Source organism: Lepisma saccharinum, chromosome 10 (genome assembly GCF_977018435.1).
Source record: "Lepisma saccharinum chromosome 10, izLepSacc3.1, whole genome shotgun sequence".
NCBI classification, from domain to species: domain Eukaryota; kingdom Metazoa; phylum Arthropoda; class Insecta; order Zygentoma; family Lepismatidae; genus Lepisma; species Lepisma saccharinum.
The window spans coordinates 25,556,639-25,583,417 of NC_139238.1; the positions used below are offsets into that span (position 1 = coordinate 25,556,639).

General features: G+C 36.9%; 2 protein-coding genes and 2 long non-coding RNA genes across 4 annotated transcripts in view; 3 read left to right on the plus strand and 1 right to left on the minus strand.

Moving 5' to 3' along the window:
• Ir76b (Ionotropic receptor 76b) overlaps positions 1-26,779 on the minus strand; it is a 198,921-nt gene that overhangs the window by 17,015 nt on the left and 155,127 nt on the right. The window lies entirely within an intron of this gene.
• Positions 8,608-12,908, plus strand: LOC145993827 (uncharacterized). The gene is made up of 3 exons (XM_083129667.1): positions 8,608-8,751; positions 10,336-10,422; positions 12,537-12,908. The coding sequence occupies exons 1-3, from the start codon at positions 8,707-8,709 to the stop codon at positions 12,756-12,758; spliced, it is 354 nt and encodes a 117-aa protein (XP_082985793.1). The 5' UTR covers positions 8,608-8,706; the 3' UTR covers positions 12,759-12,908.
• LOC145993831 (uncharacterized) lies at positions 15,812-18,858 on the plus strand. The gene is made up of 3 exons (XR_014442297.1): positions 15,812-15,850; positions 16,958-17,018; positions 18,663-18,858. It is a non-coding gene; the product is annotated as an uncharacterized LOC145993831 (long non-coding RNA).
• LOC145993830 (uncharacterized) lies at positions 22,139-25,440 on the plus strand. The gene is made up of 3 exons (XR_014442296.1): positions 22,139-22,201; positions 24,353-24,413; positions 25,183-25,440. It is a non-coding gene; the product is annotated as an uncharacterized LOC145993830 (long non-coding RNA).

Genomic DNA, 26,779 nt, shown 5'->3' on the forward strand with positions numbered 1-26,779 from the left:
TGGCGCCAATTTATGTAAGCCTGTGGAGCTCTAACCAGGCCTTAGGGCAGGAGCGTACAAACAAAAGGCTGCGTGCGCTTGTGGTTAAAAATGTATACCACGAGCGCACAAAATCCATGGCGATATTGCCACTGTTTTTGCCTAACCTAACCTAACCAGCGCCACATCCCAGTATTTTCATAGTTTTACGAGTACTTAAGTACTTACAAACAAAGTCATTCATTGTATTCATGAAAGTTTTGTTATAATAAACATGTGTAATACTTCTTGATATTTGATATTTTATGCAATGAAATGATCCTCTACACAGGCCAGCCATTACACAATCATAGATGTGGCACTGGATGTTGTGCGCTAGTGGACTGCACCCTCCAGCACATCTAATCATTTGCTTGTTATATTTTATTTTAGAATAAAAGTAACCGGGCTTAGGAAAACAATGTTTAATCACTATAAACTTAAATAATTCTCAAGAACTTAATTACTAACTGGGTTTCATCAAATAATTTCATAATAATTTGTTACACCTGCAATATGTTACTTTTCAGCGTCCTACATAATTTACACTATCCGTGGTCACATTGTTGTAAGGGAGGATAAGGGATTATATCTAGGATTAGGATTAAAACCTTCCAAAATAGGCAGGCAAAAAGGCACTAACAGTGACGAACATCGACATATTCTTCATCATTTTTCGACTTAGCTAATCAAAAAGAAGTTATCTTCGAAATGGCTAAAATGGGCAAAAAAAAAGGGCCACTATAAAATTCATATATTTCTCTCTGAAATGGCCTGAAACGGTTTTTAAACATAAAAGCCTACATTTTTATCGCCAAGGAACAAAGAAAAGGCGTTATAGGACAAATGCACAGCCTATTCATGATGTACAATTATTGCTTAAAATTATAATACAAATCTCCTAGTTCATCCCACCCATTTTTTCTCAAAAGTTGGTGCTACTGATGAATCGGCAAGTATAATTTAAGGTTCCTCAATGTGATCTGCTTTGTGACATGCAATAACCCCAAAAAGTGAAACTTTAGTTCTCGTAAGAACGAGAGTACTACAAGCAATTCTCACAAGTAGGAACGTGGGATACCAAGCTGACAAATCTACTTGTATTTTGTCCCGACGTCACATTTGATTTTGCATGGACAGTTTCAATACTACAGACTTCACTTTGATAGTTGAAGGAAGGACAACTTTACAACTTCTTCGTTAATGTAATAAACTTGTACAGTCGAGCTGCAGATTTTACAGCACGGGTTGTTTCCCGTGTGAAAATTAGGCACGAATTCCTCATCAATTTGACTGGAGAAATCAACCATTTTTTCCAAGCCATCCGGAATTCGCGCATATAAAAATTGTGCCAAAACTCAGCTCCGAGTATTCAGCTTGGGTCCTGACACAGAGTACCTTCGCAGTATGGATCTTAAGAGTTTGGTGAGTAGAGTAGATGCTCCCTAGGGGTGTCAGCGGGAAGAATATTCAAGGATCATGTTCTTAACAGGATTCTTCTTTTTATCAGATAGAGATGCGAATATAGTACACGTCGTATCGTTTGAGTAGACACACAATCAGTCGTTGTTTTTAAACTAAGAAATGTCATTGGTTTTGAAAGTTGCACAGTTTCAGCACTGTGCAAATTAAGCTTTGTGCTTTGGGTGGGATGCCCACTCAGTGACGTATTTATGATTATATTTTGGGATATAGCGTTTTGGGGGAGGTATGCACATTTTTATATCTGTTACCAGTCAGTAAACTAACGTACAGTGTGTCCCAAAGTAATGTTTACACACTTTGAACGTCAATAACAGGAACACTAATAACAGCAAGCACGAACTCTTTTTGGTGTCACGTACCTTAAATTTATCGATGTTCAAAATGACCACTATTGGCAGTAATAAGATTATGTGCAATCTGAACAGATCGATAAATAGCAGATACGGTTTCTGAAAGAAGTGAAGCGTAGGTTGTCTCAATTGCATGTTCCACGTCACTCAGTGCCTCTGGCCTTGTGGCGTACACATCATTCATCACAGTTCCCCACAGGGATCTGGATGGATATTCGACTCTTCTTACGTTTCTCGAAAGAAAAATTTCTCTCCCCTGCCATTTCGTGTACACTAATGACTACTGCTTGGTTGGCTGCGACGGGACTAAAAACAAAAGAAGGCCTATAAGCTCCCACACATGCTCAACATAGACATTTCAGCATCAAATGCAAAACGTCCAGTCAAGTCACCTTATATAATTTCTCTGTTATTAAAGTTCAAAGAGTGTAAACATTATTTTGAGACACTCTGAATTGCCTTGCGATTCTAAGTATCATAGAACATGATTTCCAACCTTGGTCATTAAATCTTGTGATTACATTTACAGGCAATTTAGAAACACTTACTATATTTACATTCCAAGAAAATCCAAACTCATACACAGAAACAGCTGTCGAACTAGTAACACGGATAACTTGATCGATTTGCCAAGTTCAAACTTAACGTCTATCAAACCTTAACTAACTGTACATGTACAGATATTTCATGGAATGTACGGATGAACGGTCCAGAACTAAGTCAGTACGCTAAATGTACGACTTGTCAAAATCGTCTTCAACAGTTTGCAACGCTGCCAGAGCGAAGTCCAGTCGTCCATTACGCAATTCAGTTTCTCTCACTGTTCATTGGTGGAGCAGTCTCGCGTCACTACTTGCGCAATGACTTGCTCTCGTTCGCCTGGTCTACAGTTAGCTGATACAGGGTATATGTAAAATATCAGCACTATGGCATGAAAACTTAAGTGGAAGACAGCCCACTTTTGTCTCGGCTCTGTGAGTTGCAGAATGGTGTTCTTCCTTAATCCGCAAGGCTGCATACTTTTTTGGCAGCGAAACCTTTGATGACTAGACCATTAATTGACACGAGTTATTTTTCAATTGTGTTTGTTACATATTTATGAAATGGTATACTGTATGCTATATTTCATTTTCTTTTATGGGTTAAAAACATCCCTGGCAGGGATAACACTAATTTTTTGGGGGGAAAGGGTGTCCCTGGCATCCCTCCGTTAATTCGCACACTGAGTTACTGTACAAACCTCACCCTGAAAGATTTGAAACTCAATTACAGTAAAACCTCGTTAATCCAGACCCCGATAAGCCGGACTTGACAGGCAAGAGAAAATAAAAAAAAGCAGAATCGCAAGGTTCAAAATGTGGCTAGAAGTCAATAATCGCATTCGTCGTGCGTACTGCATTGTATGTACAGTATTTCTTTACATTTTACTGTACTGTATAGTGTATTTAGGGCTATGCCCTTTAAATGCACCATAAAAAACGTGTTTTGTTGCTATAAACGGAGTTCAAATGCACTTTCTACTGTTCTTTTACGTTATTTCAGTTAATCCGGACTTTCATTAAACCGGTCAACTTATCCCCCCATTAGTCCGGATTAAAGAGGTTTTACTGTATATGTTTCGGTGCACTTGCTTTGCTTAATTTTACTTCGCTTCTTGTGCCACTTTTGGCTAATTTGCGAAGATAGGGATGATTGATATGATGAAATTGATGAACGGGCACTCGCAAACATCCATACCCAGACCGCGATTCGAACCCGGTACCTCTGGCGTCCTAGCGCGATGTGATAACCACTCCGTCACGGGGGCCGGCACACATGAAGTGAAATCGGTAATTCGCTTGCTCCAGAGATTCGCGGGACAGAGTTCTTAAAAATAAATATTATTTAATTTTCTTAAAACACTCATTAACAATAACTCTTAATTTCCATTAAAAGGTTGTCCTCGTTCTGGTGGCGCTGCTGGTGGCGGGGCAGGAGGAGAAGAAGCCGAACCCAGACCTCAACAAATCTGAAGCCGGAATTGGGTTGATTGGTGAGTGAAATCTTATTTCAGTCCATGTACAGTCGCCACCAAATAAAAACGGAACACCTGGATCCTGAAATACTGGCTTCCTTACAAGGCGTTATGCGTGCTGCCTAACTTAACGGCGATAGTGGATCTTTAATAGCAAATTTCCAGTGGCAACTTCTTCTACCGCCGCAGTTAGGCAACACACATAACGCCTTGCTGGGAAGCGAGTGTTTCAGGATTTAAGTATCGCGTTATTATTGTCCGTGACTGTACAAACCATGTCGTGAAATCTGTTTGCATGGCCATAGTCGTCTGCTGAGTAGCTTATGTGTTTATTAAGGTATTACGAGAACAAATTTAAGCCTATGATAAAGCGATACATACTCTTCCCGGGAGTAAGTGATTTCTCTATATCTTTTTCCCTTCCAGTATTTAAGAAATTTAAAATATTTTGTAGATGTTCACAAATAAATTAACATAGTTGAATTTGTTAGGAAAAGCATAGAAAATGGTGAATATATAGTATAGTTGCATCAGTGGTGTATACTGAGTATAATTTCTGGGCTATCTCACTATGTCACGTGGTCCTAGGCTATGAATAGCAATAAGTTTGCCAACTTAAAGGAAATCAGGTTGCCAACTCATAGGAAATCAGGTTGCCAACTCATACGAAATAAGGTTGCCAACTCACAAGAAGTCAGAATCCAGAATCACCATCATCATTTCACTGATATGAATAATTTTATTTACAATTTCTGATCGATTTTTCTCCTGTATTTTATTCTCTAGGCTTCAGGCTTTGCAGACAACCTAGGTAGCCTAGAATATACGCTCCTGAGTTGCATTTATTTATAAATTGATAAGGATTAATGTAAAAAAAACGAAATCATCTCTCTCTATCTCTATCTCTCTCGTTTGCTCGCTCGATGGCTCTCTTCATTTCTTTATTTTCTTTCTCACTTCCTTTATTTTTTCTCTCGCTTTCTCTAGTTTTCGTTTTCTCTTTCTCCTTTTTTCTTTCTCCCCATTTATATATTTCTCTCGCTCTTGCTCTCTCTCTATTCTTTTTTCTCCCCATTACTTCTTTCAATCTCTCTCTCGTTTTTCTTTCCTTCCTTCCTTCTTTCAATCTCTCTTTCTCTCTCTCTCTCTCTCTCTCTCTATCTCACACACATACACACACTTTCCTCCTTTCCTCTCTCGTCTTTCTTTCCTCCCTTCTTTGTCTTTTCCTCTCTCACACCTCTTTCACTTATCTATTTCCTTTCTCTTTCTGTCCTTGGGGAGAAAAAGAAGGGAGAGAGAAAGATAGATTCCCCTCTCTCCCTTCTTTCTCACTGTCCCTCTCTTTCTCAGGTTGGGATACGTCGGGAATTTTCCTTTAGGACAAACGTTGGTGTCACCAAATTGGTATTTTGCATTACGTCATGCGCTTGGGTTGTCGAGCAACAGATTGAGAATTTCTCAAGCAAACTTCCAGGATGCATGTGCTGCGTAGCTTGGAATGTTGGTTAAAAAGGGATGTGGAAGTATTACTATAATATGCGTCAGGATGTGTCGTAGTCTGCATGATTTGTATGGATAGGTAATTTCGCTACGTACGACACTCACAAAAACTCGAAGTGTTGCTGCAATACAGAAGATACTAATAAAATCAAAGCAATATGAGTTTTCTTTAATTCAGGAGACTTAGAATTGTTAGTTTTAACAAACACTTTACATGTATTATTATTAATTAGCATTCCCTTGTTGACACATGAGAGTACCACCTTCTGAAGATCTGTTTGTAACTTTAAAACATCCGAGTCACTTTTTATTCCCATAAAAACGTTTAGATCATCAGCATATAAGAGTTGGAAAGAGTTATAGTAGACTTCATGCACAGAAAAACACTACTGAATAATGGTGTAAATAAAGTAAATGTTTTTCAAAAAGTATTACAGACATTTTCATGGCTTAGTTCAATATTTTTTTATGTGGAATTTTGACACTGAGTTTCATCTTTACAGAGCAAAGATCATAGATTAAAGAGCTGATGCATCTCATTTCTCTTTCCAGGCTACTTCCCATTCCCCGGATTCCCGTTCATCAAGTTTGGGGTCCATCCAGGATACGGTATTCCCTACGGTATCGGCCCTTACGGTGGTGTTGGATTTTACGGTTAAATGAAGTCTCAATGTTCTTTCTTGTTTTTCTTAATAAGTTATTGTAATAAAAGAAATAAAGCATTGAGTGTAATGTAAAATAGTGACGTTTATTATTTTTTTTGTGGTAATTTTGTTGGATACAACCTTAATGTAACAGCGTAGATTTAACTGAAGAAAAGAGTCCTTGTGACAGTGATCATCACGCTCATACAATTCTACCAGAAATGTGGAACCTATTTAAGGAACAGTGGAGACAACAAGGGAGAGAGATTGTAGAAGGTGAATGTTTATTGATAGAATCATTGAACGAATGTTACGAAGTTGTTTACGCGTGCTAAAATTTCGGATCTCTAATTTGGGAAGGAAGAGAGAGAAGGACGGTTATTGAGAGGTCCTTATCGTTACTGCACGTTACTCTGAAATACTACGTACTACATACATGTACGTATATATATTTGCCGAAAGAGTACTGTGCTTGAAGTTTCTTCTTTTCTCTAATATACGTATTTTGAGTCCATTGCACATCTTTTGCTTGTAGGTTAGGTTAGGTTATCAGTAGGACTCGGAAGTTGAAGACCTATAAATTGCCAAAAAAAGGACCTTAAAACGGAAAAAAGGACGTATAAATGTGATCCAAATTAATTAATAACTTCAGTTTTAATTACATATTTAATGAATATGCACGGCACCTCCTTATCTGACTTGAGATCTTTTCAGGCGCGTGCTGTCTGGTCGTATACACCGTGCTGAAAGCTTCAAAACAAGGTAAAGTTGCGCCACTTACACCTTCCAGACAACTTACGGTTAAAGGACCTTGTACCGTACCTGCTTCAGTCGTCCAAAAATGTTTTTCTCTCGTTTCAGGGACGGTTCAAATATATTTATTTATTTTTTAATTTCTTTACTACAGAAAGGATTTTTAAGACGTGATGGTAATGATCTGATGATTCGAATTGAGAATGGGCAGTAACAACGTAGTCGAAAGAAGGTGAAGTTGCAAAAAAAGCCGTTAAGACCTATAAAGAAGGCTAAAAAAGGACCAATAAGCCAAAAAACGCCGAAAAAGGCAAAAAAGGACAAATAAAACCCACCTTTTTCTGGCCTACAATGACCCAAAATGAACATATATTATGTTGGGCCTCGTCTTCGGACACTAGGAAAAGAAAGGATATTTCCTCAACTTCCGAGCGCTAGTTATCAGTTACACAGCTGTGCGTAATGCCAACTATTTGTAACGCCAATCCATCCTCCCGGAGGCAATTAGTGGGACCTCCTCAGTTGGGAATACATTTCACTGAAATATCCAACTGGTATAGACAAGTTCCTCAAATAGCACTGCTTTTTTTAATTTCCGTAGTTCCTGAGTTGGGAAGTCCTGGATGTGTGTGTGTAGTCCGGCATAACTCTCGAACGCCTGGAGCAATTTCAACCAAACTTGGTATACATTCTCTCTGACAAACGACTATCAATGAATGTTGAGAACTTAAAAAACACCTTGTAGTTATGTGCAATCAAGACGGAGAAAATTGAAATGCTCTTCCCAATGTAGATTTTAACATTTTGCCAGAAATTATAGATAAAAGGAGGCGACTTCCAAATGTGCCTTTTTTTCGGTTTATTTTGCCTTTTTTTGATTTTTAGTGCCTATTATCCACATTATAAATGCCTTTTTGCCTGCCTATTTTAACGAAAATAAATGCCTGAACTTCCGGGCTCTACATATGACTTACAATCTGGAAAGAAATGGGGTAAGACCCCACCCCTGGCACCCCTGAGGGTGGGGGTGGGAAGGGTGTGACATGTAAAAATAATCGAAAACTACCGATATTAGTGTGGAGTCCATAGCTTTCGGGGTCGGTAAGATGAATAGTGACACTCCCAATGCCGTTCAATTTATTTATTGTTGCTCCTGGAGGTGAAAATAAGAATGTTGTTTATAATCAAGTTTTGAGTTAAATTAATATTATAGTGAATTTGTAAAAGATTTTACTTTATAGTAATTTGTATACTGTACTTATACTTTTAAATACCTGTAAGTAAAATTAGTTACATTTTACACTATAGTTAGAATTCATTATTTTCCTGTCTAATAGAGGATTGGGTTAAATAAATACCCGGGCAACGCCGGTTAATCAGCTAGTCAGAAATAAAACTCTCTGTATAGGATTTTATATTTCTCTTTAAGGAGAGAAAGGAAAAAAAATATAAAAGGAACTGTGACCTACATGTAGAGTTTTCTAAATAATTTGGAGTTTTTTTTTCTGATATTTAAGGATTTTTATTTTCCAAACTTGATAGACCACGTGGAATGTTGAGGGACCCCCTCCTTAACCACTACCCTGGGATCACGCATAGTAAATACTAGTGATTGTAATATGAGTTTGCAACTTGCTTTTGAGTTTCTCATTCATACCTGGAGATAAGAAAGTTCATTGAATTTCTATCTCTTGAAAGAACTGTCTTACACTGGTGGAACCGAACAGTTTGTAAGCAATGTTGAAGAGAGCTGATGTGTTGATTGGAAGCGAACAACTTCTGCAGACAATGGCGCTTTCCTTTCACCGTCACTGCCGCGATTCAAGGCATTCGAAGGAAACTCTCTATGGAAGAAGGCGGAGTGATTACAAACAGTGCTTCCGCTGTATAAAAGCGCCGTTGTAATTAATGCGCGTTTCCGTTATTGTGCATAGTTTTAATGAGTCAAGATCTACATCCACCACGCTTGTGCTGCAAGATTCTGGTGAGTGCGGTGTCTGTTCGTGCATTTATTACTTTGCATGTCTTGTGCTGCTAGGTTTTCATTATTCTGTTGCTGTTGTCTCACTGATTGCTTGTGCGTCTCGCGGTCTTGCTTCCAAAGGTTCTGGATTCAAGTCCCGACCATGGCGTTCTCTTTATTTATTCGCCGACCTCAGAGGCGGAGTGGTTAGCACAGCGCGCTACAACGCTAGGGTTCCCTGGTTCGATCTGGGAATGGGTGTTCTCTTGGAGTGTCCCTTCATTAATTTCGTCAGCCAAAAGCAGCAGAAAAGTGACGCTAAATAATAAAAAAGCAAATCTTTTTTTCCCATTTATTCTCTCTAACAACACTACAGTGATAAAGCTTCGAAAACTAAACTACCTGAATATTAATAATTCGAGGGTTCTGAGTACGAATATGACATGAAAATTGCCCCTTGGCTAAATTTTTTAAAGATTTAGAATTGTTTAATATGCTTAATTTGTTCACATAACAAAATCCACCCAAAAATCTGTGGATATTTTGTTATACGTGTGAAAATGTGCGTTTTTTCCCCTTGACGCTTTCTTTTTTATACACCCGAAAAACTTGGAAATAGTTGATCACACAAGCGCACACGCATATGTAGAAGACAGATCATAGATTCCTGATTGCATAATAGTAACGTCGTCTGCTCATAGCCATGGGGTCCTCGGTTCGACACCCGTGGAGGCACATGAAAATACGGATCACGAATTAAACAGAACGTTCAGTCTCGATTAGTCTATCTGTGCATAAAAATGGGCTTAAAACAAAAACTCAAACATAAAATTCAAAATGAAGAAAATTCAAGATTGAGATAGATGAGGTTAAATGAACAGACACACCAGCCTCTTTGTGAGTTGGAATTCTTGAAATCTGACGAATGAAATATGATGTTCCTTTTTCGTGCCAAAGAATGTTTAGTGTAGCACAAAGTCCTGCTTTAAACATTTGACATTTGAGACTCTAGATCAGTGTGGCCACAAAGAGAAAGCACAATTTCACTGTTTGAAGTTTCCCTTCCATTTCAGAAAATAAATTACTATCGCGATAACAAAACTTTACCAATTGTTACGTATTATTAAATTATTTTTAACATCTCAAAATCATAGTTTCGCAGAAGAATCAGAATTTATTAAATGTATGATAGAAAATAAAAAAATGAATAATGAATATTATTTGTAGAGTTTTCAGTGTTCGAAGTTAACCAACGACTTGGCTCGTTCAGTACTAATTACATAATAAATTCAAATCTTTTGTTTGGTTTTAAGTCCACTTTAAGCACAGGAAGGGTAATCGGGACTGGACCTACAGATTAAAGTGAGATCCGAACCACTTGAGCCTGGACCCCTTGATTACAAGGCCACGACAAATTCAAATCGTGAAAGGTATAAAGAACTGACTGACAACATACAAGTTAGAAAAAAATCACACATTTTTATACAAGCACAATATTAAAATTTAGTGATTTTCATTCAAAAAATATCTTTTGTAGGGATCATTTTTTGTAGGAATCAACTTGGGAACGACAACTGTAATAATAATCTATTTGTTCTTTTGCAGTATCTCTGTCGAGGGTACGGTTTCACCTTGCACAGCACGCCATTGTCGAGGAAAGCAAAATATGCCATAAATTTGCTATCCTTAAGTGTAAGAAACATTTTAAACTATCATAATGTAATTCCCTAGATGATGGATACTCTTTGTTTCACATTACATAATAATTCACATCACCTGATAATTAATTTGATCTCAAATTTACATTTCACGATTTAGAAATAAATTATTTAGAGTCGAATTACTTTCGGAACATCTCCAGCGGACTGCGCGAGTCTGTCCAGCGAGCCTAGTGGGCGTGTAGAACCTGAGTAAGGGGCTTAGTGATAGGTTTTGGCTTGAGATGACGTCAGCGGCTCGCTTGGTTAATTGGCTGCTTCGAGAGTTGTGACTCGTTCCGAAGCTTCAAATGCATAACTGCCAAAGATGTTACGGAAATAATCTCGCTTTCTAACTTGCGGTGGTCTAGTGTCGAATTCCGTTGAGGAGTGGTCAGAGTGCGCTACGATGCCAGTAGTCCCGGGTTCGAATCCTAGCTCAGACATAGATGTTTGTGCTCGCCTGTTCTAAATAGAAATATAATTGATACGAGTTTGATGTGTGGGGAAGGTTTAAGGTTTATTTCTATAGAAGAAATAAAAACCTTTAAATACGTACCGTCAGTGGCGGCGATTGGGTTCCAAAGCTTGGGGGGGGGGGGGGGCAAGAACAGTTTACTTTCCTTTGGCAGATAAGGTTTAGCATAGTGCGAGAACAAAAGTGGCGAACCAAATCGCCGCCCCTGCTTACCGTAAGGCACTTAGCGCCCCTTGATGGACCGTGACAACCAGGTTTAGGGGTCGGGATAAGGGACGCGCGCTGGTTCTATACACCATCCCGGGAATCTCTGGGCCAAGGCCGCGCATAACGGTAGAGAAGGGAAGAAAGTGAGTGTGCGGAGCGAAGCTGTACACGCTGCTACAAGCAGCTGGTAGCTGCAGTCGCTTTTCTCCCTGCACACAATTAAACAGCTTCAATAACGACTGGGTGCTGGTAGATATCATAAAAACAAGTAACTTCTCCTCATAAACATTACCTCGAAAATTCTCGCTATAAACGCTGAAAACCCATCCTGTATATTATATTAACCATATTATATTTTAATTTGCCAGCCCAAAACATAACAGCCTAGTTACGTCTCGATTTGCATGAAATTTTTTATTTTAATTTTGATTTTAAAATTTTGGGTGCGTCAGTTCATAGGCTACTTTGCACTCGTCACATTATACGGGGTCAAGCCCCTTACCGTTACAAATAACAACTCTAACGTTGCATAAGTAAAATCTTAAATTTTTCTGACTTCCGTTAAAAGCTGAGGCTGTAAATGGGCACTCAGCACACACAAGGACAAAACAAGACAACACACACAAAATTATGCTGGCCATCGTGCCAGTCGCCAGAGCCTCGTTCGTCTGTAAAATGCAGCCCAGGGTGTACTACGTGGAAGTGAGGTTGACAGTTGGGTGTACTACGTGGGAAATCACCCCTTACAATCCGATTTGCATGAAATGAACTCAAGCACGAATTTTATAGTAACAATGTGTTAAGTGATTAATTACGTAGGAACCTTTAAGTACTTGGATTAAAATTAACGAAGGAATCAGGGTTGTTAAAGGACCAGGAATCCATAAGAATCCATAAGAGGACCGGAATATTTTTCTCGCACAATTTAAATTCGGTCCAAGTTGCGTTTTGTTTAATTTAATACGGAACTTGGACCCTATTTAAACTGACCGTAATAAAAAGGTTCCTGGACCGAATTTAAATTGATCCGGAAAAAAGGTTCCTGGACCGAATTGAAATACTTTACAGATAAAAAGGTTCTTTACGGTCCAGAACCCATTTACGCTTGCCGATATTCTCTCCTGGACCGGAATTGAATTTATTTAAAATTCTTAGTAGGGCCTCCCCGATGGCGCAGTGGTAGTAGCGTAGTCGCCTTGTAATCAAGGGGTGCCGGGTTCGATACCCGTTCGAGGCACATAGTGCTTCGGATTCCACTTTAAACTGTAAGTCCAATCCCCATTAGCCTTTCTGTGCATAAAGTGGACTTAAATCAACCATTCATTCATTAAAATTCCTAGACATTTAACAACCCTGCCCTTAGTTAGTACTTGGTGTAAAATTAACGAAAGAATCGAGTGTAAAGTTATGTAATTTTCTTGCAGCTCTTCTCTGCGATCGTGGTGTCCGTTGTCTTCACGGTGTACGCACAAAGGACGACAGCCTGCGACCAACCAGGGCCAAGCGGCAGGAGGAAGCTCATCAGCGCTCTCACGGACTCTCTCAACCAAAGCGTGCACTACAACTTTTACCTGTACAGGCAGTACAGCGTCATCACCATGTGTTGCTTTACTTGGTTTCTCAAGTTCCTAACGAACCGATTGTGAATGAGAACAATGAGGGTTTCGAGGAAAAAAAATGTGAACAATAAAAATGTCTTCCTGAAGTGAAAGTGAATATATGTGCCTTTTCCTCATATAATTTCATGGTGATGAATTCACTTTGCGAGTTCGGTTCTGGCTTGAATAAAAGGAATGACGTGCCTTTCTGTTTTTAATTCTTATTTATTTCCTTCTTGAAATGATCTCATATAGTGTATATATATATATTTACACACAAACACACACACACACATACGCATGCATATACATACATACAGGTACACACACAGAAATATGCATGCATATGCCAAACAGGTCAGGGTTCAAAGCATTGAGCTAATTAGAAAACTAAACCCTTCTAAAAATCTTTCAAATCCATATTTATGTACTTCTCCGTTCCTTTTCTAACTTTCTTTTCATCTATTCAACAGCCATATGGGACCTGCGATGTAAGGGGTAGCGTCGTCGCCTTGTAATCAAGAGGTCCCGGGTTTGATACCCGGTGAAGGCACATGGCACAGTGGTTCGGATCCCACTTTAAACCTTAGTGCCAGTACCGATTAGCCTTATTGTGCATAAAATGGACTTAAAACACCAACTAAAGGCACCCACATGTCAAGTTCACTTCCACGCAGTACACCCTGCACTGCATTTTGCAGACTAGCGAGGCTCTGGCGTCTGGACTCAAAGCCAGTATAGTACGTGGGGCTTGTGTCGTGTCCTATCATATCTTTTTGTGATTTCCCTTCATTTATTTCATCCTATCACAATTCATCCTCATCTTCGCAATTAACCAATAGTGGCAGAAACGCGAAGTAAAATAAATCAAATCATTCATTCATCCATATGGGATTTGTAAGGGTTAGAATCTCCCTAACACCACTAAGTTGAAAGCTTAATTACTGAATGAATATTTCAGGAGGATATAGCAAGTTCATTTGATACCACCACTACAGAGAATCATTTTTACACGTGGATTCGCATTTTCTACTTAGACTTCCTCAAAACTTTAATACTTTTGAATTAAGGCTTAGAATAGAAACAGGGTATTTTTATAGTTAAAGGTCCACGAATCAAGAAATTCTAATGGGCTCTATTGGGTTCCGCAACAGAACCGGAACCTTTTTTCAAGCACACCTTAAATTCGGTCCAAGTTGCGTATTGTTTCATTTCAATACGAAACTTGGACCGGATTGAAATTGATCAGGAAAAAAGGTTCCTGGACCGTATTTAAATTGATCCGGAAAATGGTTTTGGACCGAATTGAAATACTTTAAAGGGAAAAAGGTTCTATACGGTCCAGAATCAATTTACGCTTGCTGATTTTCTCACCTGGACCGAAATTGAATTTATTTAAAATTCCTGGACCTTCATCAACCTGAATAGAACTGAACCGTTTGAAATCGTAATGCAGTAATCCTAACTAAAACGAACAAATAAATTTCGTAAAACACGTATGTTTTGATTAAAATTTCCTTGAAGACATGTAGGTCTTGTAAACTGCATATTCAAAAATTATAACTATTCCATTTCTTTGAGGCTGTACTATGATTCAGAGAGGCGTCAATACTAAATTCTACACAAAGAAACAGAACAAGAAAATGAAACTAAATCTCGGACTGAATGAGAAAAGCGATGATACTAAGAAATTGTAGTGAGTAGTAATGCAAGACATAAAGTTTACGTTGCGTTATTGACAGTGGATGAGAAATAATGTGGTTTGTGTTTGTGTCACACTGACATTCTCCCATTTCTGTAAATATCTGTCTTGTTTTCACATTTTCCGGATTGGTTATAACCTATAAAAGAAACATTTGTATCGGTGGTTGCCATAGTAACCAAGTACACAGAAAGCTAAGAATCAAAACAACCTTCTTGGGAAGGTTACTTGTGAATTTCGCAATCTACATTGCATAGTTCAATCAACATTTGACTTAAACGTAGTCCAGCTGGTATTGTAACACATACATGACAGTTGGTAAAGAAGGAACCTGAAAATTGCTGAGAAAGAGTCAATGAATATAGAACAAACAGTTTTAACCCCTGTCTCTTACTGTAAATACCTCACCGCTAACCGCAGACACTAAGGGTTAACACACCACATCCGTGGTGGAATGGTTAACACAACGCGCTGCGACGCAAGGGGTCGCGGGTTCGAATTCTGGCTTCGGCATGAGTGTTATGTGTGTGCCCCTTGATCAACTTAGTCATATTGCCACTCATCCTCATCGTCGCAATTAGCCAAAAGTGGCAGAAAAGCGACGTAAAATAACCTAATTGAGTCAATGATTCAAAACTAATGGGCAAACACTTTTGTGTTCCGCGAGATTTTTTTCAGGGAGCAGCAAGCAAGCAGCTATTTCTTTCCAGGGCGGGGAGCAAAGGAGGCAATTTTTCCCCCCATAAAACACTGCTTTCGTTTAAAATTATCATGTCCCTGCAACACTGACTGAAATGACATTATTTGTGTGAAACACGTAATTTTCTGTTTACTTTAATTTTCCAGGCGGAGTCATGGTAGTCCTCTTCCCCCCTTTCGGACGTCCATGCGTGCAACAGAACACATGTATCCTTTGATAGCAACAAGGTGTACAATATAGAAACCGTGTTTCTACACAAGAATTACAACACACTTGCATAGTTTCATCCTAATGCTCGCGCGCACACACAAAAATAATTTCTTGTGAAATAAAAAACTCAATAATTTCTAATCCTGTAAGTAGAAAAATGTCCATATCTCCATGTAGCGTTCTTTTCAACGACCTCTGTGATGCAAGTTGTCTGAATTTTTAAAAATACTTCAGCCTTGATCTAAATTTTTGAGTAACTTGCAAGTATACATGGGATTAACTTCGCCACGAGTGGTATTTAAAAAAATCATGCGAGTGTTGGAGTGCTCATAAAGCGTTAAATGCGTGGTAAAGTGTCTTTATGAATACACTATGCTGTGAAAATGATGGTAAATAAGGAAATATTCCTCAAGTATGATCCCACGGTTATCATTGAGCCCTATCTGTGTGTATATAAACAAATAAGAACCTTGAAACAGCATTTGTGCATTGCGTATGCTAAGGTACAGGATGGCGCTTCAAAAATCAGTAAGTGCGACTATTCTTATATTAAGTAGAAAATAGTTCATCTCTTAGAGGAAACTAGTGCACTATCCGAGCTGGATCATTAAAGGCATTTCAAGATATTTGAGTTAGTACGTGGTAAATAGTTAACAAAGAATTTAATTGCTGTAGACAATTTTCACACCCGCCACTAAAAACAGCATGTCGCTAGTGAAGATTTCGAGTGTAATTTTGTTTTCTTTCGTTAGCCAAGCTTATAAGTCATGACAAAGATTTATGCAAAAATGCAGGTTTTTATTGAAAAGGCATATTTAGAATTATAGGCGAACGCTCGGGGGGTGCCAGTGGTGCTTGGGAACCCTCTAACGTGTCCTAACAATTTAAAATGCAGGAACTACCATTAAAATAAGGAAAATAATAACCGTATTTAAAAAAGCAATAAATTTTGTTTCATTTAAGATGCCCCTCTCTCGCTCTCGGGCCAATCCAAGCCAAATGTTCCAACACAAGAATTCAGCTGTTATTACTTGTAGAGATATAGTTTTGTATTGTATTAGAAATGTAATAGTTGGTTATTCTGTATCTGTACGAATATTAATTTTCAATTCTTTGCTTTCATTATTTAAGCAATATAAATATCGTCACAATGATAGGAATGTGACTATAATGATAAAATTTGATCTTGGTATACCTAATAGTTTCTGTGAAAGAGGAACATTCAGTTATGACAATTAGACTAACATTATCCACATAGACAATTGAAATTTTCCTTAATGCATCGTGAAAGAAATTTGTCTCCGTACGCCTATGTTGAAAAGTAATTATTTCTTAAATATTTTGACAAACATGTAGGTAAGTGGTTTCCTACAATTGTGTACATCTTATACATCTTATTCTCAAACATATCACTCTGACTACTTGGTCTATAATAGTTTCATTAATTGAAACGAGTTGAGAGTGTTCTTCACTTATTCTGACAAGGAGCATCTGTTATTCGATTTGTCCAGAAGAGTCTTTAAGTTTATTATTTTTTCCAACAATTCTGCAATTTAATAATCAAAGTTTACATACAAATGTACGATTCAAGCAAAAAATATTGATACTCATAGCTGCGTTTTGAATTTCTTTCAGATATTCATTGTTGCACTTGTGCTATCCCTCCTTGTGAGCTCCAAGGCAATAGGATATTTTGGTAAGTTTGAAATTTTTTAGCATAGATAGATAAAGTGATAAATAGGGCTCGAAAGTTGATGACATAAAAAATATCAAAAAATAACCTTTAGAATGATCTTAAAATTGTTAAAAAATGACCTAAAATGTTAAAAACGGTACCTAAAAATAATTTTTGCTCTAAAAATGAAACCTTGGTTTTTTCATGAATTACAAGAGAGTATTTGAATAATCCGATAAAAGCCGTTGTTTGTTGGTTTTTAACTACTGAATCAAAGGGGGAAAAAAGCAATTAAGTGCTAATGTCGTTTTCCTAATTTCTACTTCAAGGTTACATAAAACACACGGCCAGATTTTTCTGTATAAGTCATTCACCTTTTTTAAGAGCTGGCTTTGCACAATACAGTAATCGGTCAGCTAGAAATACAGTCTTGTTTCGCGCACATCGGATTATAATTTATTTATAATGTGACTAATTTTATTTCAAAACCACAGATTAAAGCGATGATAGGGACAAGCAATGGAACCTCATAGTAGGCTTCACACATCCTATTTTAAGTTTGCTGGAGGAAAAATATATTTGTCACAATTAATCCATTGCCAAACATTTCAGAACTTTTGCATTGGCCGTTTTTTCGATTAATGACGAACTTGTCAAAAAATACCATTTAATGAAATTTAAATATGCAAGTTATGCTAGCAAATTCATTTAAATTTCACGGAACAACAGGGGAGGAGAAAAATTAATCTTTAAAATGAAGATAAATGCAACAAAACGAAAAAAACACTGAAAAATGGCCTATAAGACAAAAGGGCCGAATAATGACAAAAAAAAACAATGCTTTCTGGTTCTAACTGAAGGGAAAAGTTTTAACTGCTATTAGGTTTAGAATTATATTCAAGGCTCAGGAAAAAAAATCATGACTTTCCAAGCGCTATTGATAAATATTCCTTCCACATCTCTTAAAATGAACCTATTAGGTATTATTTATTACTATTATAAAGCATATTTTTCAGCATTGTGACGTAAGTGGAATTTTATTATGTATTGTAGAGATTTCTGTATGATCCTAACTCTTGTACTCTTGTATATTGACCTTTGAATTTTTACTCTTGTACATTGTACTAGAAACTAGGCTCTCAGAATTATCTCATTAGCACTGAACATATTCAACATGAAATTCATCACTGAAAAATATAATTTGTAGTCTATTTTAAGCATTGAAGGTAGATTTAGACCTTACGTTTCAACAAATGCATTTTAATGGCTTGATACTGTAGCACTACGAGCGTGAAGTAATTTCAGTAGTAAAGAATTCAGATGCCTTTTTTTTTTTCATGTGAGAAATTTCAATTGCATAACTATCCAATATTACATCTGCTTGAAAATTTTTCAGGCATTTATTCCTTCATATCTCCACAATACATAAAAATATCCATACCGGAAAGTTTCACTTTTCACAAATTATACTCCGATCAAAGGATTTAGGGCGTGCTGTACCTCCTAGCTAAAAATGGAGGCGGTACAATGCACCCTTGTGTACCTCCCGTACCTAACAAGTTTGTAGAAAACAGTTTTACAAATTTCCTTCTTGTCAGTATCATTTTGCAGTATAAAATGCTTATGTTTTTGCACAATATTTAATAAAGATATTGTTTGTTTCAGGAGGAATAACAGGAGGAAGCTACACCTACCGCACGCAAGCTCATTTCCCGGGGTTGCCTGTGTTCGGTTACGGACTTGGCTACGGGTATGGGCTAGGAGGCTATGGCTATGGGGCAGGTGGTTTATATGGATAGAAATGGTTGCTGTGGCTTCTGTAAGCCTGAATAATTCACTCTGTATATTCATGTAATAAACACACAAGAACTGAAAGTAGTTTTCATTTTTAGTGTAGACTTTTTATCTATGTTTTCCGTTGTGACGCTGTTAATTTCTTTGGTACGGAACGTAAATGTTTTAATTTTGGGTGGTACAAAGTTCACCTCCCTATCCCCACTCGCCCTATTCCTCTCTCTATCGACGCCAGGAGGCTCTCTGATTCGAATCCCGGCATGCACATGGGTTTTCTTTACGAGTGTCCCTTCATCAATTTAATCACATCATCACTCATGCTCATCGTTGCGATTAGACAAAAGTATCAGAAAACCGAGGCGATATAACAAAATCAAATCTCTCTTTCTGTGCATAAATGAATTTTTGTGTATAATAGTACACATCCCTACACACCATCACCCACCCACATACACACACAGTGTATATACACACATATATGCATAGGCTAACTATATATAAAAATAAAGGCCATATGGCTCTTGAATTTTTACAATAAAATTTGTGTACGAATTTGCATGCCAATAAACATTATTCACAAAATAATTTGAAATAAAAAAGTTATGTATATTTCCAAGATAATTTTTAACATGTTTTAAAAACATGTACAGTTCGGGAACAGTTCTTACTTCCTCATAGCCCTATACTTTGCCAAGAGGGCAGATCAAGTGCGTTAACTACTACCACAATGAAATATAATAGGTTCAAGGTGTTACTGATTCTGTGAGATGGAGAATTAATGTAGACAAAATAAACTTTTTGCATTCAGCTACTAGAAACGAAATTCTTTGAATGGGAGCCACTTGCGTGTGCCAAATTATTTAAGGGGAAGAGGGGTACAATTGGGAAGAAAGGATTTAGTGGGACTGTACTATCTTCCCCAAATTTTAAGGTACAGTAGGACCTTGATAACTCGAACCTCAACATCTCGAATTCCTTGATAAGTCGAATTTTTTGTAATCTCCTTGAATTGTCCATAATACTCAATGCTAATTTTACCTCAACAACTCGAAAAGAACCTTGATATGACGAATTTTTGTACAGTTTATGCCGTTCGAGTTCAATAACTCGAAGGTAGACTATGGAAAACCTCTATGAGTCGAAGTTAAATTCTAATCACCTCTATAACTCGAAGTTTTAGTCGCACGGACCTCAATAAGTCGATGTGTAGGGAGCGTACGTACAATGTCAGGTGATCAACAATCGTGTCGGGACTTGGAACTCCCCACCCTGCCGTGTATGTAACCATCATTGTTAATGTGCTCAGTGTGCGTTGTACATGTATGTACATGTATGTACATTCAGTACTGTACCAAATATTTTACCAAATCAATGTTGTATACTTATGTACGTAGTGCATCTAAAGTTTTGTTCAATAAAATGTACAGCGTGTCCCGCTTATACGTATAATAAAAGAAAAAATCACAACTTTTTTATTTACCAATATTTTTTGTTCAAACTTTGTACAAACATGTAACAACTCAGAATCTTTTTTACAAATCAAGAAAACTAGTGCACTTCCACATGTGAACCGTTAGTGGCACGTCAAATGTCAAACCGGTTGTCAGCCTCAAGCCACACGTTTTCAAAGCATGTGCGGGGTAATGTTGCTTACTGCAACCACAATTCTTTCACGCAAGTCTTGCAAATCTCTAACCGGTGTACAGCAAACTTTGTCCTTAACACACCCCCACAACAAAAAATCACACACAGTGAGGTCTGGTGACCGTGGGGGTTATTCAATAAAATTCGAACCTCTTCCTATCCATTTTCCATTGAAATGCTCGTCCAGGAAGTCTCTAACGAGATTTGAGAAATAAACCGGTTTCGCGTAACTGCTTTTCCCATTTCTTTATTGAAATGTACGATGGAACTACTTCTCTAGCACCTAAACCATAACGTGCACGAAATAGTCTCTGTACAAGTGTCACAGACTTCACTTCAGACAACGTTAAAACACAAAACACCTTTTCTTGTGGTTACCACATGACGAATGGCTACTGAGAAACTGACATTCTGGCTACTGCGCGTGCGCAACTACCACTGAATGTGTTGCTAAAAAAAATCTGAGTCATTCTTTAAAATGAAACAACAATCACATCATTCTGACAGTTTGTTTAGAAGTTATGAATTTTTCTTTTATTATACGTATAAGCGGGACACGCTGTATTTCTATGTACGGTGGTTGCACTGTACAGTATACGTATTAACTTACAATGATGCTACATACGTTATAGGCATATGTAGTGCCGACGTTCAGAAGGGTTAGTAAAGTTTAGACCTCTATAACTCGAAGTCGGCGATTTTTGCCCTCAATAACTCGAACCTTGGTAAGTCAAAATCCTTGACACCTCGATTTTTTCCTTTCCCCCTCAAGTTCGATTTATCAAGGTTCCACTGTATAATGCACACTTGTACCCATTGTTCCTGCGTCACTGGTATGAATTAAATATATATCCATCTGAGAATGTATTGTAGTTTTTGCACATGATGCAGTAAGCAAGGTTTGATGTTGTTTTAAGTGCCCCTGTTTATGAAATTAGGCAAAGAATTTCCAAACAATACAACGCATCGAGTTAGTCTAGAAATGGTTCAAAGAAGCGAAGGAAATGTTTTATATTTATCGTCGCATTTCTATCTTTCCAAGTTAATAGTGACGCATGGTGGACAGGAAAAGTAGATAAAGTAGTATGGATTCCATACTATACCTAGATTCGAAACTAGAACCCATGGCTTTGCAGCAAGTGACGCTAAAAACTAAATTGCAGAGGCTACCAAGGAAGCGTTCTTTAGAGGTGGCTGTGGCATAATAAATACATGTAAATAATGATTTAACCGTAACATTCATGATGTTTTCTATAAGTAAATACTACATCAGTATTTTGATTGATTCATTTAATCTAATTTTCAATCAAATCCTACAAAATACCTACTTAGCAGTAAAATAAAATGATAATCTCATAACCATTAGCATTACATGAATTCATTAATAATAAAGCCTGATGTTGTATCCTTCCTTTCGTAACAGAAACTTTGCAATGTTGGCAGTCGTAACCAAAGGAAATATTGGCAAATGCTAAAGCCATTTACTAAACGAGCTTCTCAATTTGTTGGAAATAATTACCGGGATCCACAAATGCATAAAACGTATACACACTATGCTCACATATTTATTACATGAGAAAACTTATGTCTGCAATTAGAAAATTCCAATTAAATGGAAAGCGAGGAACATAGGATTTCCTCTTACGAAATTGCTGCTAACTTCATTAACATGTAGATGTATATAAACGGGTATAACAAGCATACTGTTATCAATCATCGTTCAGGTGTTGAATAAACATACAATAGCCATGGCTCTTCAGAAAACTGTAAGTATTATTAGAATGCTTCTTTCCCCACTTAAACTAGTAGTACCTAAAGAATAGATTTATTATTTGGTATATTTCAGTCTAGTTAGTGCAAGAAGTTTCATACCTAATTTAAACAATTATTCTTCATCCATGTATCGTATCAGTTTTTTCATAACTGGAAAATACATTAAAAATCTATTTGCACTAATTGTGTAATATGTACCACAGAATTTGCAACAACTATTCTTCCCTCAAGAAATTTAAAATTATATATATATATATATATATATATACACCTCTACTATATATATATATATATATATATATATATATATATATATATATATCTATATATATATATATATATATATATATATATATATATATATATATATATATATATATATCTATATATATCTATATATATATATATATATATATATATATATATATATATATATATATATATATATATATATATGATTTGGATTACAATTCTCTTACTTGCAATGTAACATTGTTCAGGATTTATATATTACACAGAATGGTACGAGTATACATAATTTTTATTGATTTTATTTATGGTCAGTATCGGCGATGGGGTGCCAAAACTTTATTTTCTCTTGGCTGAGAAGGTTTAGCATTAAGAGGCCATGGTCTAGGGGCAAAAGTGGAAAAAAGTGGGGAGAGGGGGAAACTGTTCCACACACCCGCCTAATCGCCGCCACTGTTCATGGTTAATATTTGTTTTAAAGTTTTCATTGTTAGGCACATTTTAGTCTCACATGGAAACATACGCTTCTCCAAAAAAATTGTAAGAGAGGTCCCACTATTTATTTAAAATTGAATAGTAGCACTTATAATAATAAATAATAAAAGCAAAATTGTTCTCATTACGGACTAACAGTATAATATTTTTAGTATCATAATTATGTCTATGGGGATACTGTTCTACTTACTACACCGCATGAGTGATACCATTAATACACTTAAATTCATAGTACTCTAAATTGTTTTTCACACCTCGTTCAAGACAAATCTATGAATGATTATGTTGATTGACCTCTGACACAAATTCTTGGATTGAGTGGTAGAATATAAAAACGAAATTTTGTCTGCTGCCCGCAGTTAACACTGAATTTCTTGCGCTAATCTTCTTTCTGTTGTGAAACCTTAATTTACTAAATCTTATTTCTGTTATCGACTATCAAAAAAATATTTCTTTTTCCTTTGGCTTTTTTATAATTAGAAATTAACTTGGGTGAGGGGGGGGGGGTTCGACTGGCCGGTTCGAGCATTGGATCTTCACTCACGGCATCGGCATGCAAAGAAATGTAATTGTAATAAAATTCAACGTTGGTTACTTTACGTCGCTGTCTACATCTTTAGGTCAATCGTGACCATAAAAAGGAATCAAGCACTCCCAAGTCAACACTCGAAACTACACTCTGTCTCGGGAATCTATGGAGCAATGGAACGAAAACAAGTCTCTGCGCAAGAGAAGGATCACAGTGAACGCGTGAGAGGGGAAGCGAGTGCATAGAAGGGGAAAACGCGGCTGCAGCTACCAGCCTTTTACGGCAGTGCGCATTACTTTGCTCCACTCGTTCGCTTTTTCTGCTGTTATGCGCGGCCTACATCCATACATTCCGGAAACAGGGTGTAGTATTTTTGCATGTAGTACCAGATGTATGACCATCACGCGTCTTAAGCATCAATATTTTTTCTTCGTTAATTTCACCTTGTTACGTTGGGGTGAACATGTAGAGCAATATTGCTGAATATTAATGAATCTTGCCTCATATTCCAAAAATAATTATGCTTCGTGGTTGTTTTCTTCCTACTATTAAAATGATTGCCGATTGGTAGCATTTTGCAGCACATGAAAACAACAGATTATTATCTTTAAGTACGGGTCAGAAAAAATCAATTTATTGAGTTATATTAAAAAAAAAAACATTCCAATGCTGACCAAGGCAAAATGTATTGCATAAAAAATATACACAGGATTTGAATGTTTTATTAACATGGAAACAAGGCTTAACAGTGTCACCATTGAAATATATTCGTAAAATAGGAACATTTACTTTTAGGATAGAGATTTTAAATTTTTCTATTACATAAATAGAGCTAAAATTACTATTATCTGTTATTTAATTTTAATTTCAGTTTGCTGCCATCCTCGTCGCTCTTGCTGTAGTTGCCAGCACACAAGCTGTTGGGCTTATTGGTAAGTTTCATTTGACGCCCAGTTGGCAAAACTACTTCAATTCATTGAGCTAAGCAGAGATTATAAGGAAGTTCTTGACTGTACATGAATTTACATATTTTCTGACATTTGCATTTCCTTGTAAATTGAATATACACAAGAAGAATTGTGAAAGTTTAAGTATGCATCATTACTGCTTCATGCTCGAAAAAAGTGCGAAAACAGAAGTTTCATATTCGAAAAGATGAAAATATGCTTTTGTTCTTTGCTTTTACGGAGATCGTGTGGAAAAGTAACAGGAATATATGAAATATTATGGTTGGTTGATTTGGTGTTTTCAAGTCCACTTTATGCACAGTAAGGCTAACAGGGACTGGACCTGCAGTTTAAAGTGGGATCCGAACCACTATGTGCCTCCACCGTAAAATATTATGTTAAAATATTGTATTTCAGATATGCTTCTATTGGTTTGTCTGATTTGAACATTGTTTTCAAGAAAATTTGGGACAGAAATGTTCGTAATATGATGTTTTTGAAGTTACATATATTTCTTTCTTTTACTTTTTGAATGGTTTCAGTACATCTTTTACTGTTTTAAGTGTATAATTATCAGGGTTCTAATTGCAAATATTATTTGAACAGATGCTAAGAGAAACCTTCTTTTATGTACTTAATGTAATACAAAGTAAACATAATAAAAAATTGGAAGCCAGAAGGTACTTTAGAGTCAGTAGATCTATTATGTACAGTACAAAATTCTTAACGTAAACCTTTTTAAACTATTTTCCAGGTGGCCTTACTGGCTCCAGCGTTGTCCACCGCAGCAACGTCCACTACCCACCAGTGATTGGTTCCGGACTTGGTTACGGATTGGGAGGATACGGACTTGGTTACGGCTATGGACTGGGTGGTTACGGACTTGGTTACGGCCTTGGAGGCTTCTACGGTTAAATAGTTCGGAATATTTTGAATGTCTGTTTGTAGCAAAATTTCTATCATACATATGATGAACAAATTGGCAAAATAAAGTTGCATGGTTTAAAACCTATTTCGCATTTTCTGTAATCCTCTACCGTAATAGACATGTTCTAACTTTTAATTTCAGCTCTTTGTGCCCGTAGCGTAGTAATAGTACCTTCAATTACTGACTCATGATTGAGAAAAGTGTATTAGAAAATATAAAATGCTGTTATCTTAACATTTTATATTGATGTCCATTTCTTTGCATCCATAATACCTGTAACTACAATCAGTAAACAAAATAGAATATAATAATAGTGTGTTTCATTTTACTTTGCATCAAAATTTGAGTTTGTACATAATCCAATGAACGTACGAGGAGAAAACTGTAGTGGATCTGAGAAGTTATGAAGTAACGAAGAAGAATCAATTTTTTTTTCTTTTGATGGTTTTCCAATATCGAAAATATGAGCCTCAATCAGAAATGAAAGGCGTAGTGGCAGCGCCCCCTTCTTGTAATCAAGGGATCCGGGTTCGATATCCGGTGGAGACACACACTGGTTCGGGTTCCACTTTAAACTGTAGATCCAGTCCCAATTAGACTTACTGTGCATGAAGTGGACTTAAAACACCAACTCAATCAATCAATCATCAGAAATTAAAAAGAACTCTAGGCATAATGGCATGGCGTACGTACTACACTGAACACTTAAATGATATTAATAACAAATCACATACGTTTATAATTTCAGGGGAATTAGTTCAGAAAGACACAATGTTGTAAATTTGTCTCTCAATTAGGTTTCCGTGCATCTGAAAATTACACATTTTGATCTGTTCCTGAAAACAGGGGCTGTTTTCGACAATTTTCTCAACATATTAATATTTGTTTCGTTGAAACATTTGGAAATTACAAAAAATGTTCGTCTGTGTTGGAAAGATCTGTGAGTGAATGGCTGCCTCAGTTATTCTCACGTACATGTAACGCTTAGAATAAGTTACGCAATTTGGAACAGGGGCATCAAAGTAGTGACAGGGGCTAATCGTTGATCTTACTGTTTCTAGCCTCATATTTGAGGCGGCTGGTGATTTTTTCGGCACACGCAAAAAGTGTTGCTGTGCTGCAGCTGATGTGGATGGAATGATTTCAAACATGACAAGTTGTCTGAAGCTATTGAGAGATGTCTCTTGTTTGGATGAACCATACAGGGCCAAGAGGAAACTTTCTCCAGCTTTTGTTGCACCTGGTACTGCCGATTGTCATCTTCCCTTAAGTCACTTCTATTCTGACATATTTGAATTGACTTTTTATTTTCTTGTCCGAATAAACAGTATCACATCACTGGCAACACGAAGGAATAAAAATATGGTTTTTAAGCTGAGAAAAGATATTTTGCAAGTCTGCTGAACTATAAATGTGTTTGGTA

What these genes read in the sequence shown, in the direction of transcription:
- LOC145993827 (XM_083129667.1), top strand. Translation starts at nt 8,707, where the DNA reads ATGAGTCAAGATCTACATCCACCACGCTTGTGCTGCAAGATTCTG. An exon ending in GCTTGTGCTGCAAGATTCTG is followed by an intron (nt 8,752 to 10,335) that starts GTGAGTGCGGTG and finishes GTTCTTTTGCAG; the next exon opens with TATCTCTGTCGAGGGTACGG. An exon ending in TAAATTTGCTATCCTTAAGT is followed by an intron (nt 10,423 to 12,536) that starts GTAAGAAACATT and finishes ATTTTCTTGCAG; the next exon opens with CTCTTCTCTGCGATCGTGGT.